The sequence below is a fragment of the Amphibalanus amphitrite genome, unplaced genomic scaffold (genome assembly GCF_019059575.1).
Source record: "Amphibalanus amphitrite isolate SeventyFive unplaced genomic scaffold, NRLGWU_Aamphi_draft 000042F_arrow, whole genome shotgun sequence".
NCBI lineage: Eukaryota > Metazoa > Arthropoda > Thecostraca > Balanomorpha > Balanidae > Amphibalanus > Amphibalanus amphitrite.
Window position 1 is genome coordinate 358,696 of NW_024881538.1, and position 15,928 is coordinate 374,623.

The window sequence follows — 15,928 nt, forward strand, 5'->3', positions numbered from 1 at the left end:
GTTCCTGTGTTGACTATTGTATGTCACTATATAACGATTCTGATTCATTTATCGTTTTCGACTAATAACGCTAGGATAAACAGGTAAGGAGGAAAGAACAATATTGACGCGACCTTTCATTTTTCCGTCTAGGAGCCGCTTCTAGCATTAGCTGAAAGTAGTTTCATGGATGATATAATTATTGTCTCATCCATGGTAGTTTTAGATATGCCGCCTGGGCTGAGCCTATCTCGATGGACGCTGGACATCAGACAGGCCACTCAGCGCAGTGAACGGTCACCCCATTGCACAGGAACGCGTCTGTGTGGGAGCTACACGCTGCTCAAGCTGGATGCTGGTGACCAGTCACCAGTGCTACTGCAGTGCAAGTGGTGCACTGCCACTGACCGTCCAGACCGTAACAGGTGTATACGCCTAAATTGAACTAGCTTGACAGTCACCGATGGCCTCGGGAGGGCCTGTCGAAGCGAATTATATGCGACATGACCTTTTTCTATTTTTGTGGCCTGAAAGAACCCGTGGTCAGTGGTCACTGACCTTGACCTGAGGTCAACGCGCTAATGCGACTTCTTCCGAACAAAAAGTATAGGTACCATCATTCGACATGTCCGGTGTCTGATTATAGTAAACACGATGTTGCCGAAATCGGGGGTCTGCAACCATTTTTGGTGAAGTTATTCGCCATCAACTGGACCCTGACTTTAGGGATTTGATCTGACCTCTGAGGCTACCGGTTAAGTTGATCCGAAACCTTAAAATCGGTAATCGTCGCTGCGTCCCTAATCTCTTGACAACGCAAACGCACCGATCCTGTTCTGCAAGCAGCAAGACTAGCTCGAAACGGCAGGGCGAAGGGGCTAAGGGCTTCTTCCACTCCTCCCCCCCCCCCCCCCCCCACACACAGACACACACACATACGAATTTAAACATAACATAACATGTATGTTTATACATGGAAATACATGCTGTTACATGTATTCCATGTAACAGCAGGCCACTTGGGCCCAACGAGGTTACAGGTAGATGAACAAACACTGTATGTAAAACACGGTACAATTACACCATTTCATCGAACACTAGCCCACGCTGTTTATGATACAAGTCTAACTCATTTTTAAAATTACTTAAGGAGGAACTATTGATAACTCTAGGAGGTAAACCGTTCCAAGCTTCTATGACCCTCCTGGTAAAAAAGGACTGTCTTAACTTGGTTCTTGAAAATTTCTTTACTAGTTTGCACCCATTTCCTCTCGTGGAATTTGTATTGAGTGTAAACATCTTCCCAAAATCTAACTTATCAATCCCTTTGTATATTTTAAAAAGTTCAATCAAATCCCCTCTTATCCTGCGGTAATGAAGTGAAAACATATTTAAGGAAGCCAGGCGTTCTCTGTAGCTCATTTCACCCAGCCCACGAACCATCTTTGTTGCCCTCCTCTGCACACGCTCCAAAAGTTTTATATCCTTTTTTAGAGACGAGTGGCATGCTTGTGCACAGTATTCAAGATGAGGCCGAACTAATGAACAATAGAGTCTTTTCATTACTTCTTTACTTTTATATGATACATTTTTATTTATAACCCCCAACATTTTTAAAGCCTTTTTTCGAGCTTGCACATAATGGCCACTGAACTTCAGATCATTTGTCACCAAAACACCCAGGTCCTTTTCTTCCCTCACAGTTGCCAACTTAGTTCCATTCAAATAATATGTATCGTTACTTTTTACTCCCAGATGAAGAACTTTGCATTTATCAGCATTAAATTCCATCTGCCATTCCTTGCTCCATTTTAAAAGAGCATCTAAGTCTGCCTGTAGTGCTCTTCTATCATCATCTGAAGTAATATTTTTAGCTATCTTGATATCATCCGCGAATTTCCATATGTTACTTGTTAAGTCAGAGTCTATAAGATCTACAAAAATAATGAAAAGCAATGGTGCTAAAACAGTTCCCTGAGGCACACCACTCTTGACAGCTTTCCAGTCAGCTTGATGGCCATTTAGAATGACTCGCTGCCTGCGACCTACTAGCCAGGCCCCTATCCATTTGAGAAGAGGACCGTCTAAACCATGACGCTCTAATGTGATCAAGAGTCTTTTGTGTGGAACTTTATCGAATGCCTTGCTGAAGTCTAAATAAACTACTGATACACTGTTACTCCTGTCCAAAAGGTCTGTCGAATATTCAAGGAAATCTAATAAGTTTGTCAAACAGGAGCGTCCACTACAAAAACCATGTTGAGATGGAAGTAAAATCTTGTGTTCCTCAAAATGAGCAACTATTTGACGTTTTATGATTCTTTCTAGCACTTTACACACGACCGAACTTAAACTTACTGGTCTATAATTGCTCACTACAGTTTTGTTTCCACCTTTGAAGATTGGAATGACATTCGCACACTTCCAATCATCAGGAATTTCACCTGATTCTAATGACTCTTTAAAGATAATGTAAAGTGGAACACATAATTCTCTTGCTCCTTCTTTTAAGACCCTAGTGCTAATATTATCTGGACCACTTGTCTTATTTGCTTTAAGATTACACAAAGCTTTAGTTATGTCATCCTCAGACAGGTAAATAGTTGTAAGTTTAGGGTGTGTTGTCGATTCAGGTACATTTGTAGGAAACTGCCTGAGGCACTCATCAGTAAAAACGCTCGAAAACTGGTCATTGAATATTTTAACCTTGTCGGCATCGTCATGGTAAACCTGATGCTGACTTTCTATTGGTCCAATCCTTGAATCATGTTTACTAAATTTATAAAAACCGAAGAACTTTTTCAAATCACCTCCACACTCATTGGCTAGATTTATCTCTGATGCTCTTTTTGCTTTTCTTATACTCCTTTTAAGTCTCCTTCTGGCTGAAATATAACTAGCCTTATTTTCTTGTGATGGGTTGGTTTTCATTTTGCGAAACGCACCCTTCTTTTCACTGAAATGTTGTCGTACCAGGCTATTAAACCAAATAGGTGTTGCGGACTTCCCTCCACGCTGCTTTTTCATAGGAATAAACTGATTTTGAGCCTCAGTGAGTGTTTTCTTGAAAAACTCCCACATTCCGTGAACATTTCTGCCTTCTAACATAGTTCTCCATTTGATGGTTTGAAAGAATGCCCTGATTCCTTCATAATCTCCTCTGGCAAAATTGGGCATGATCGGTAATGTAACCTTTCTTTTCTGTACTTGACCCTGTATGCTGAATCTGATAAGCACATGATCACTATTTCCAATGCTTTCGCCTGAATTCACGTCTCTGATAAGGTTTTCGCCGTTAGTCAAAATTAGGTCAAGTATTTCATTATTTCTAGTTGGCTGGACAACATGCTGTGTCAAAAAAAGCTCTTCAAAGTTTTCCCAGAAAAGCCTCGATTCCCAGTTTGCATTTGTACTCATAAGTTTTGGCAAATTAAAATCTCCTATAATGATTGTCCTTTGACTAATTCCGCTCTCTATCTCCTTTATCATAGCTAAATCTGTATCCTTCGATTGATTGGGGGCAATTTCTTCTGGGGTGAACGTTCCTATAGGCATTAAGTACCTAATAATAATTAGGTAACCTTATAGATCTTAAGGGGGGACGGGGCGTCCCGCGTCGGGGGGACTTGTCCCCCCCCCCCCAATATTTTACATTTTTAACATTATGCCTGTTCTGTGCTGCATGAGAAGAATCGTCTTCAAACGGCATTTGTCCTCCTCCTCCCCCCCTCCCCCAGCATCGGGTCGTGACGGACGGAGCCCTTGCCCCCCTCTATATACCCTGGCCCCCCTTGCCTATAGGCCCCAAAACTCGAGTCATTTGTTGCCACGGACGTATAAATAAACTGGACTGACAATCCCAATGGACGGGTGAGACTAAATGCTTACTTCGAAATCTAAGCTGCGTTGCGGCATTGGCGGTTATGTGCGGCGTGTATGCCGCATGATTAGTAAGCGGCGACCACTAAATTAAAAATTCAATAGCTTCGACCTGTTTTCAATGGATAACACTGCATACCAAAAATGTCCATCGCTCTCGTCATAGGATATTTAGATTTAAATAACTAACTTATCTACATCATTGTTTTGAACCAAATTAATACTCAGCCGCGAACGTATAAGGTATAACCCCTTGCCGTTTCGCTCCTGATCAAGCTAGAGCTTCGCGGAAAAAACGAGCGTGTTGCCCGTGACGAGAGAAAGCCGATGATACCCAATTTTAAGGTCCTAGGTTATCGGTTGACCTTCCAGGTCAGGTCAATGACCCAAAAGGCGGGAAAATTGGGACCTGTTAGAACGTCGTAGTGTGGCTGCTATGGGGTTTTTCGGGGTGCTGATCACGAATATCATGCTAGTTTTGATCACAGATGATGTCTTCATTCATTTAGGCCAGGTCGGGTTAGGTCAGGTCAGGTCAACCAGTAGAGGTCCTGCCAGGTATTTGTAGTAGGTGTCAACCGCCTCTGACAGCCTCGTAACATGTTACGAAGGCACCAAAACTACTTTGTAAACGTTCATGTGGTTGCTTAATTCGAATTCAGCTCGAAAAAACTGACCTAGAAACATGTCAAACTCGAAAAAGTGAACCGAGGTCACCAAAGGTCAATGACCTGACCTGACCTTCAGGTGACCTTGACACCCACCCTAATGCATGGGGGCAACATCATATCACATGTTTGAACGCTTGAAACCACGAAAAGACTGCAAACGCGCTGCTAATGCGAGCCGACATACGCTGAATCGCGGTTCCGGCCAAACATGGTCTCGAAAAGTAGGTCACAGGTCAAAGGTCATTTGGGTCAGGGTCATGAAATTTTCAGGATGGGTGTTAAATTGATCAATGCGAGGGTACTGAAAGTTTCGTCGCGATCAGCCGCTTTTTAAGCGAGTTATTCGCGAAAAACCTTAGGGGGGTTGCATCAACCCCCCCCCCCCCCCCCTGTGCGGGCGAGGTCATGTTTTGATAGCAAGACTGAAACAGACTTTTTTGGGTAGCCAGGAAATCGCATGCCAGAGCCTATTCAAATTCTTTTATCGGCCTTTATATGCACCAGTCGCATACAGGTACGGGATTTAGCATACGATTTCCAGACAATCGAACGACTGTTTGGAGACAACAAAGGAAGGAATGAGTGAGTTAAGTTGAAAGTATTAATTTGGTTCAAAATGATGATGTAGATAACCTAGTTATCTAAAGCTGAATATCTTATGACGAGAGCGGTTGGTATTTTTGGTATGCAGTGTTATTCATTGAGAACCGGTCGGAGCGTTTGAGTCTTTAATTTAGTGGTCGCCTCTTACTAATCATGCGGCATACACGCCGCACATAACCGCCAATGCCGCAACGTAGCTTAGATTTCGAAGTAAGCATTTAGTCCCACCCCAATGGACCTCCTATGGAAGATAGTGAAGCCGACAAGGCGCCATTTTACGTTGCCAAAAACCGTGCTCTGGAAGGTCATCGAGCCAATACAATTAGAATTGCGTCCAAACGGATGATCGGATCGAGATGCTGGTGGTACCGTTCGAAGGGTAATTCCTTGAGGCAGGTGATGATGGATGTCACATGTCACCCGGTGTCACATGACGCGTGCCACTTGCCGACAAACTACCAAAGGGCAAAAACATTTAGGGTGAATAGGTCAAAAACGCCCCCATTAAGCGCGAAACCTTCTGACACTCAACCCAACCCAGATTACTCAAACCTTTGGGCACCATCATGTAGCTCATTCTTTTTACTACGCTTTGAGACCAAGAAAAGACACTTGCGTGTGGTATTTAACCCCCCAAAAAGGTTTCCGCATACCCTTACAAAAGGGCGTTTTGCCCCACACCCTGGGTAATACGCCCACACCCATGTGCAAAGCGCCCCCACCCCATCCATCAACAGAAAATGATGAACATGGCAGAACTTGGCGTCATTCTGACGTCATTTGTGGTCAACCTATCATAGCCTTTGGAATAAAATGTTGTTGCAATGTGTAAAATGGATGCCCGGAATAGTCCTGAAAGTTTGGTGACGATATCTGCAGTCGTTTAGGATATATCAGCAAAAAAGGACAGGGAGAGGCCTTTTCGGCCCCGACCTACACGGCGCTACCCTGCACTCTCACCACCGTGCAAAACGCCCCCCTTTCAGAAAACTGGGGGCGTCTTGCCCCATGCATCGAGTAGGCGTCTTTCCCCATCCACTCCATTTCCGGTCAACAAAATATTGACAAAAAACGCGCCACTAACGCCGCAGCATAATAAATTCACCAGAATGACAATAAAACGCAGTTTTGAGTGATGTGCACAATAGCAAGTTTTGTGATATAAAGAGGGCATCAAAAGCTTAGGAATCTTCTGTAAAAACAACAAAAACAGCACCCAAAACCAACATCAGCACCTACCCACGCTGTTCCTCAAGACGCAGAACCGGAAATAGAGAACTACGTGAACAAGCAGCTGACTGTTCTGAAAGCCAGGATAAAACACCTATCCGTCGATAGGATCTACGATTTTTTTAGGGGAGGCGTTTAACCCAGGGGTGCGTTTTCCCCACAGTTACCCTAAGCGACGCTTCAAATCAAACGAAGGGCGACACAGGTGCCAAACTCACAGGTCACATGTCCCAGTGTTCGACCACTAACATATGGTATGCTCGGCATCAGGGGGTGCGGAATGCACGCGCTAGTGGCCAAAAACATGTTTTGAGGAGGCATCCTCCGATTCCGGAAAACCTTGACCTAGGCACACCAAATTTGGCACACTGACACTACTGGACACGCGCTTTAAGGTGCTGTACAAATAGGCGTGCTGGGGTACACGGTGCACGTGCTGTGCACGCGCAAACCTTTTGATGTTGCACTCCAGGTGTCACATATGCGGGTAGGGCGGGTAGCGCTGGCAAGCTCAATGTGCCAAATTTACACAGGCCACCCAGAATGTATTCCAGCATAGTTATTGAGCGTATCCATCTCCTGGTGGCCCCCAAAGGTGCGCTCTGCACGTGCAAAAAAATATCCGCGCCGGGCGGTGGGGATGCTTGGACACGCTATGTGGATTTATGTAAATATCTCGAAAACGGCGTTGTGTAGCGCCGCCGTTTTTGGCACACCTTTTCATACATCTTTTTCACAAATGCTGCATAACTTTCAGACTTAGGTCGCTCAAGGTTAGGTCACCAGGTTACGTACAAGTGGCCTTACCTTAGGAAAAATTATAATGCCCGTCATAGCTACACAGACTATACAATCGGCTTAAAACGTACAGCAATTGATAAGATCAACAGTATACATATACGTATAGTACCCAGGGTTGTGCTCGACTCAAAAAAATTTGCCGACTCGACTCATCATTCAACCTCAGAAAGCCCTAACTCAACTCTGACTCAAACAAGGAGCTGATTTTTTCCCCTCGACTCGACTCATGACTCAAGCGGCTCAATGAAAATATGAGTCGACTCAAACTTGACTCAAATTTTTTTGTTGAGTCAAGTGAGTTGACTCAAAATTGACTCAGACAAAAAAGCCGTTGAGCGGGGGGGGGGTGAAAAAGTCCGGCAGCAGGGCCAGGGCGAAGTTATTAAGCGGGGGGGGGGACGGGGGGATGAAAAGCTTGTTTCTGGAAAGTTGAGTCAGCTGACTCATGTTCCTAAATGTTTGACTCAACTCAATGTCAAAAGTTATTTTACTGACTCAACTCTGACTCAACTCAACGCCTTAATATTTTTGTCCGACTCAACTCTGACTCAACTCAACAGCTCAACAATTTATCCGACTTGACTCAAATCTGACTCATTTGAGTCAGAGTTGAGTCAAATTTCTGACTCGACTCATGAGTCAAGCACAACCCTGATAGTACCTACCTACCTCTACCTCGAAATTTCAATATCACTGACCTAGGGTTCTGTTGATTTTGCGACCTCAGACCACCAGCACGGCAAATCATTTATTTTGTCAAATTCGGTGTTACGCCGCTAGTATCCGCGGCTGAGTTCGTTCCAGCTTCCGGGTCCGCGATCTCGGTCCGCGATCTCACACAGCGTTCTGAATAACGTAGTCCTGTATTGGTGATCGGTATCCGGCGGGGGCCGCTGCCCGACTGCTGCACGGCCGCACCGTGCCCACGAGCGCAGCGAGCTCAGCGCCACCTAGTCTACTGCACAAAGTTCAGAGGGCAAGGGCTACGTCACCACACACTACCCCCTCAACAGGAATGACAGTCGTGGCGAAGCAGACAACACAAAAACTGGCCGAAATAAGACTAAACATCCGTCTAAAACTATTTCAAAGCAAAGCCAGTCGCTTCGAACACGACTTTGTGTCGCCGTCACATTTCGGCTATGAGGCGACGCGGCTGCTTCCGCTGCCTGACGGAAACACGCTGAGCGATGCCCCCAGTTGCTGATCCAGCTCCTGTTCCTGTCGCCGATGAGGTCGCACCGCCCCCTCTGCTGACCTCCTCCTCGGCACCAGCGTCGCCGCCTGCAGCTACCTGCGCTTCCTCGGAGCTGCCACCGGTAGCGGTAGCAGGTGCTGTCACAGCATCATTGCCCGTCGCCCCCGGCCTGTCTTTGGCCGGTGACCTGACCGTCGTTTCCGACCCGCCGGTCACACCTGACCCGACGATGACCCCCGGTCTGATGATCACCGGTGGTTCGCCCATCCCCGTGGGTGCCACCGGAACCTGTCCAGTACGGTTCGGTGCTGCCACCGTCGGCTGCCGGCTGATTTCCTCCGCGCCATCGGACGCTGCAGCAGCCTGTTGGGTGCCCGCCAGACGCAGCTGGTCGGCGTGCCGCGACCAGATCGCGCTCCCCACGTCCACTTCGAACGACAGCGGGCCCGTCCGGGCGGTGATGACGCCCCGCCGCCACTTGGACGGTCCACCGTAGGCCCGTGTCCAGACGTGGTCTCCGATCGAGAACTGCCTGTTGTGACCTGGCCTACCGGCCTGCCACTGGCGAAGTTTTTCCTCGCGCTGCCGCGCGTCCACATCCGGCTTTAGGAGGTCCAGGTTGGTTCGCACGTTCCGTCCCAACATCATTTCCGCTGGAGACCTCCCCGTGGTCGCGTGTGGCGCCACCCGGTATGCCAGCAAGAACCGCTGGAGGCGCTGAGAAAGCGTTCCTCCGTCCTTGAGTGCAGCTTTCAAGCCATTCTTTACTGTTTGAACTGCGCGCTCCGCCGCCCCGTTGCTACTTGGATGCCACGGCGCTGTCCTGATGTGCCGAATCCCATTCGAGTTCAGGAACTGGGAGAACGCAGTGGCGGTCAGCTGGGGTCCATTGTCGCTGACCACCTGGACCGGCAATCCAAACCTGGCGAACATTTCGCGCAGAACACGCACAGTGCTTTCCGTGCTGGTCTCACGCATCGGCACTGCCTCCACCCAGCGCGAGTAGCTGTCATACACTATCAAAAAGAAAGAGCCCTGGAAAGGTCCAGCGAAGTCGATGTGAACCCTGTACCAGCAGCTGTCCGTCGGTTCCCAAGGGTGTAGTTCAGCACGCGGTGGTGCCCCGCGCTTTTCCATGCAAGCCGCGCAGTCACGCGCTAGGGCCTCTAGCTCGGCGTCCATGCCAGGCCACCATACGTATCGGCGCGCCACACCTTTCATTTTGGCGCTGCCCAGGTGACCTTGGTGCAGCTCTGCCAGCACCTGTTGCCGAAGGCAGTGGGGAACCACCGTCCTGCCACCCCAGAGCAGACATCCCAGGTCCGTGGAGAGCTCATCCCGCCTCTGACGGAACGGGGCCAGCTCCTGCTCCACCTGTCCGGGCCACCCACTGTGCACGTACGTCAGGACGCGCGACAGTACCCGATCGCGGCGTGTCGCCGCCGCGAGTTGTTTGGCCGTCAGAACTGGAGCTACTCCGTCCATGAACAGCAGGTACGAGCCGCCGCTGTTGTCGTCCTCAGCATCCGTTGGCTCGACCTCTCCGCCTGGCACTGCCATACGAGACAGACTGTCCGCCAGGTGCATGTCTTCTGATGGACGTAGCTCCACATCGTAGGTGAAAGCCGCGAGCTGCAGCGCATACCGCTGGAGCCTGGCCGCAGCCAGCGTTGGCAGCTCGCGCTCCGGACTCAAGATGCGCGACAGCGCCCTGTTGTCCGTGACCAGGGTCCATCTCCGGCCGTAGAGAAACTGACCGAAGCGCTTGACAGCGAAGGACACCGCCAGCGCCTCCTTCTCTACCATTGGATATTTTCTCTCCGTTTTTGTGAGTGTCCGAGAGGCGTACATCACCGGACGCTCCAGTCCTTCCTCGTCAGGCTGCAGAAGCACGGCTCCCACGCCGACTTCACTGCTATCTGTGACGAGCTTGAGCGGCGCCTCTGCATCGTACCGCTTTAGGACTGTGTCCCCTGCCAGCAGTTTCCGCACTCTGACCAGTGCGTTTTTGTGCACATCAGTCCATTTCCACGTGGCGCCCTTCTGCAATAGCTCGTACAGCGGCGCTAGTTCCGTGGAGAGGTTGGGAAGCACGCGCTGGTAGTAGTTGATGCTCCCCAAGATGCTGCGCAGACTTTTCACATCCTTAGGGTCCGGCATGTCGATCACTGCGTCAACTTTCTCCTGTACTGGACGCAGCCCCTGTGCTGAGATGCGCCAGCCGAGGTACTGCACCTCGTCGAGTCCAAGTTGACACTTCTCCCGTTTCAGCTTCACTCCATGAGCTTCCAGCCGAGTTAGCACTTCATCCAAGCGCTCGCACAGGTCCGTCATGTTCGCCGCCGTCACCAGCAGATCGTCTTGATAGGCCACACACCCGTCTATGCCATCCAGGATGTGATCGATTGCGGCCTGAAACACCGAACTGCACGCCGATATGCCGAACGGTAGGGATTTCATCCGATACCGTCCTCGGTGCGTGACGACTGTTGTCATATCCCGCGATTCCTCCGCGAGCTCCAGCTGCAGGAAGGCGTCTTTCAGGTCCAGTTTGCAGAACCGCCGTCCTCGGACGCTCGCAAAGATGTCCTCGGCGGATGGCGTAGGATGCGTCGCCATTTGCAGCTGCGGGTTTACCGTTAGTCGATAATCACCGCACAGACGCACACCGCCATCAGCCCGTGGCACCGTCACCAGTGGTGTTCCCCAGCCGGGCGCGTCGTTTGGACCGACTTTTTCCGCGATCCCGGCCTGCACCCAGCGGTCGAGCTCCTGCTCGACGGCCGGTTTCAGTGCATATGGAGGCGAGCGCACCGGCCGTGACACCGGCCGTGCATCCGGTTTCAGTGTCAGGTGCGCCTTTACTCCACTGATGCGCCCCGGTGTGCCGTCAAACACCGACTTGTGCCTGTTACAGACCGCCTCCAGGTCCGCCGTCCCTCGGTCCGGCGTGACGTCCATCACCGCCGTCTCTCCGCCGCCCACACTTATGTCCAGAGTCCGCAGCCAGTCGCGGCCTAGCAGACGGCGATCGCCAGGCAGGTCCACCACGACCAGTCGCAGTCGGTGGTCCCGACCGCGAAACCTTACAGAGACGTCTGCCTCACCCCGGAGAGGGATCCGGTGACCAGTGAATGACGACAGCTGTAGCTGAGTAGGTTTCAATCGCAGCCGCGGGATGACCGTGTCCCGCCCCACAGCAGTGATAGGGCTGCCGGTGTCCACCACCATTTTGATGGCCACCCCGTTCACTGGTAAAGTCATTTTAACCGCCTCCGTTAGGTTAACAGCGTTTATCTGCCCCAGCCCCCACATGTCCGCCGTGGCAGGCTGCTGTCGGCATTGACTGCGCAGATGTCCGATCTGCTTGCAGCGGTAGCACCGCCGCGTCTCCGGTGCCGGTCTGACCCCGTCGGACCCACGAGTGTCAGATTCCCGGCGCCCCGGCCCCGTCGGCCGCCGTGACGCTGGTGCCGCACGCGCTGACTCATCCGGGCGTCGGCTCTCCTGACAGTCCCGCTGGAAATGTCCCGCCGCACCGCAGCGGTAGCAGCGGACCATGCGCCGCTGGCGGTTCCGGTTACCGTCAGCTGTGCGCTGTGGCCGGACAGCGTTCAGCTGATCCGGTCCCGAGGTCACCACATCGACCTCTGGCCGCTCGTCCAATGCGGTAGTTGACCGTCCGACGCCGTCCGTGCTCAGAGACGCGTTACGGAACTGCGTCACTAGCATTTGCGTTTGCTCGTATGCACGAGCCGTAGCCTGCAAATCTTGCAGTGAAAAGTTGTCTCCTTTGGTTCCGACCGTCTGCAACAGTCGCTCCTGAATTTGTGGAGTCGCGCCGGCCACGCTCCTGTCCCGGAGCTCACGGTCGAGGTCAGCCGCCGGGAACCCGCACCGCCCAGCCACCGCCCGCAAACGAGCCAGGTACGCGTCGAATGACTCGCCGGCGTACATGCTCGTGCGGTGGAACGTTACACGTTCCGCCATAAGGTTAGACGTCGGCTGTAGATACTGGCGTAGTTTAGCCACGGCGGTGTCGTATTGTGACGTTGCAGCCGTTGCAGCCGGCTCCGGCAGGGTGTCGAACACGTCCTGGATGTCCGGCCCCATTAGATGGAGCAGGACTGCAGTCCGCCGCCGGTCGTCTGTTATGTCCATCGCCTCGGCGTAGAATTCCAGACCCTTCAGCCACCGGCTAAAGTCCATCCCCTTTGCAAAGGGAGCCACGCTCGGCAGTCCGGCCGCCATGTTTGCCACCGCCCCGAGGCTGCACCGGGGTCGGGCACTGCACACTGCACTGACCGCGCTGACTCACCAGTCACGCCACACCGAGCAGAGTCCAAAGTTCAGAGTCCAGCGGCCGCCGTCGCCGCCCGCACCACTGTTCACCCAACACGGAGGTGCAATACAAATGTTCCCAACAACGATACAGCGAAACGCAGCGGCAGAGCTTTAATGCACAAAATTATGCAGCAGTATAAAAAAAATACTAAGCACTAAGCAGAACTAAGCACTAAGCAATATCACCCGGCACGACGCTATCACTTCACCGTGATGTATATCCGCGCCGACCGCCGCGCACTGTACCATCCAGCACGCCCAACGAGTTTGTCCGAGTCCCGACGCTGTCACTTCCCCGTGACGTATATCCGCGTCGGCCACCGGTGCCGCACCACCAGAACGCCAAATCCGTGAGAAGAACGCCACTTTTCCTTCCGAGATCACCACTAAGCGAATCTCATCCTTGTCGCCAAGTTGTTACGCCGCTAGTATCCGCGGCTGAGTTCGTTCCAGCTTCCGGGTCCGCGATCTCGGTCCGCGATCTCACACAGCGTTCTGAATAACGTAGTCCTGTATTGGTGATCGGTATCCGGCGGGGGCCGCTGCCCGACTGCTGCACGGCCGCACCGTGCCCACGAGCGCAGCGAGCTCAGCGCCACCTAGTCTACTGCACAAAGTTCAGAGGGCAAGGGCTACGTCACCACATTCGGGCTCCTAAACTTTTTGCTACCCAGCAACGCAAATTTACGCCTCAATCGCCGGCCAGCGCAGCATAGGCATCTTTGTTATCTACGTTGTTTGCGCCTGCAGTAATACTGTACCGCAATAACCATTATCTTCATCTTTCACCCATAGATGCCAGTAGCAAAGCGCCTGCATCTATGCTGTGCCGCAGTGCTCTTACAATACGAGCTGAGCAATGAGCATTGAGCAAGCAAGTGATATTGAAATCAAAGGCGGCGGAACGAGGGGGGGGGCACCGGGGCACCGTGCCCCCCTTTGATTTTGGCATTTTAACAGCCCTTTCCATGCAACGCCCTATGGGCGTTGCATGGAAAGAATGGGACCAAAAGTCGGCAGTGCCCCCCTTTGCAATTGTAACTGAAGGTGTTCCGCCGCCACTGATTGAAATTCCGAGGTAGAGGTACTCTACGTAGGGTAGCCTGGGGCAAGACGCCCCAGATAATTTATTTTGCTACATAAATTTTGTCCCACATCACCTGAAAGGCCAAATTTGTGCTCAATGCGTTCTTTGGACATTTTACTTTAAATTGCACCCCTCAAATTGATTCACTTATGATCGGACTCCAAGCTAGGAAGTGATTTGTGAAGCAACTGCAAATGGGGCATTTTGCCCCAACCCCAGGGCAAAACGCCCCACGGCCTGGGGCAAGTAGCCCCATACCTTAGATTAAAGATTTAACATGGTAGTTGGCTAAATCTTATGTGAGAGGTCCGTTAGACCTCTGGAGGCACGGCACTGAAGTTAGCACATTCCATCCTGTCAGGTGCTCAGCATATGACACTGTTGTATGAGCAGGTTTTTCACCTACCTCATAAGACCAAATAATAAATTATTGCAATGCAAATGTTAACAAAATACTTCCTTTGCCATCCAGTTGCTGAGAAAAATACACATAAAGGCATAGAAACTTACTGTTCGCCAGCTACCGAACATTAGAAAGTGGGTAGCCCCAACAACACAAGAGGTAAAACGCCCCAGGGGCTTTTTGCCCCGCGACCTACTGGGGCGTTTTACCCCATCACGTAGTTCGGTCAGAGAACAACGCCTTGCACTCCAGTAAGTCATAATTTAACACGAACCAACCCGGCATGATAAGCGTTAGACAATAGTTGTTCAAAATACATAAAAGTCGTTAACCTAATGTGGACCATAAAAGAACGCCATGATTCATAATCTGACAACAAAACATAAAAATCACACAAAAAACACATTTTTGGCTATATCTCCCAAAAGAGTCATCACAATTTCTTTCCAGTCTGATCATATAATGATCATATAGTGCACGTTTTATAGAAAAGATGATGTTTCCCCAGAACCCTGCCAGTTCCGAGAAACATCGGTGAGGCGTTTTACCTCGGCGGGGCGACTTGCCCCGGTCTACCCTATATACTGTTGCTCTTATCAATCGCTGCACGTTTTAAACTGATTGTTCAGTCTGAGTAGCTATGACGGGCACTATAACTTTTCCTAAGGTAAGGTCACTTGGACACGGACGATTTTCCACGCGCACGCTGATATTGGCATTTGATTCCGCTCTTTCGATACGCTCTTTCAGGTTTTTTGAGCGTTTGGTGGTGATAGTTTCGTTTCTTTAGGTTCTATTAGTTAGGTTTCTTTCTCGTTTCCGTTTCCGCCACTCTTCCCCATGTCGGGGAAGAGACGCCGCCCTGATCCTCCGGACTCCGACTCTGACTCCTCCTTGGCTGACTCTCCTGATCACGTGATGGACTCCCAACTCCCGGCTGCTGACCCCGCCCCGCCTCTGACCGCTCACCCTGGCTCTGACCTTCGCTCGTCCTCGACCACCGCCCCCGGCACTGACCGTCGCTCGACCCTGGCCTCCGCTCCCGGTACTGACCCGCGCCCGAACCTGACCACCGCTGGCCCGTCTATGGACAAGCCTGAGCCGTATCTCGAGTCGTCTGGATCCTTTTTGGTGATCAAGCCTGTTGATGAAAATGTTTCTTTCCGGAAGGTGAATGTGTTCTGGCCCACTAAGTATCTAGGGATGATCTGTGGCACCGGTCTCCTGGATATCGAAACTCCAGCGAACGGTACACTTATCGTAAAGACGGAAACTCGCGCTCAGACCAAGGCTTTGCTCAAATGCACCCGCTTCTGCGAAAAAGATGTAACTGTCTCTCTCCACCACGCACGCAACACCACGAAGGGTACGATCTTTGCTCCGGAGATGCGCTGCATGTCCGAAGAGGAAATCCTCAGCGGACTCCGTTCTGAGGGGGTCGCTCATGTCCGCCGCCTCACTACGTTCCGAGACGGTCAGAGGCGTGACACCAGTCTGCTGGTGATCACCTTCAACACGACAAAGCTTCCAGACACTCTGCTCGCCGGCCACATTCGCTACGAGGTTCGCGTCTTTGTTCCCAACCCTCTCCGCTGCTTCAACTGCCAGCGTTTCGGACATGGCTCAAAATTCTGCAAGCAGACCGCACGGTGCCACCGGTGTGGTGCTGCTCCGCATGATGGCTCTCCATGCTCCGCTCCGGTTAAATGCCTCAGTTGTGATGCCACCGACCA

The 15,928-nt window shown here is 51.1% G+C and overlaps 1 protein-coding gene across 1 annotated transcript; it reads right to left on the reverse strand.

Annotated features, from left to right (window-relative positions):
- Window positions 1–8,453: 8,453 nt before the first annotated feature.
- Window positions 8,454–9,006, reverse strand: LOC122375874 (uncharacterized protein K02A2.6-like). Its single transcript, XM_043355451.1, has 2 exons — window positions 8,661–9,006; window positions 8,454–8,473 (listed from the first exon to the last, which is right to left on the reverse strand). Exons 1-2 carry the CDS (start codon window positions 9,004–9,006, stop codon window positions 8,454–8,456), a joined length of 366 nt encoding a protein of 121 aa, XP_043211386.1.
- Window positions 9,007–15,928: the final 6,922 nt, after the last annotated feature.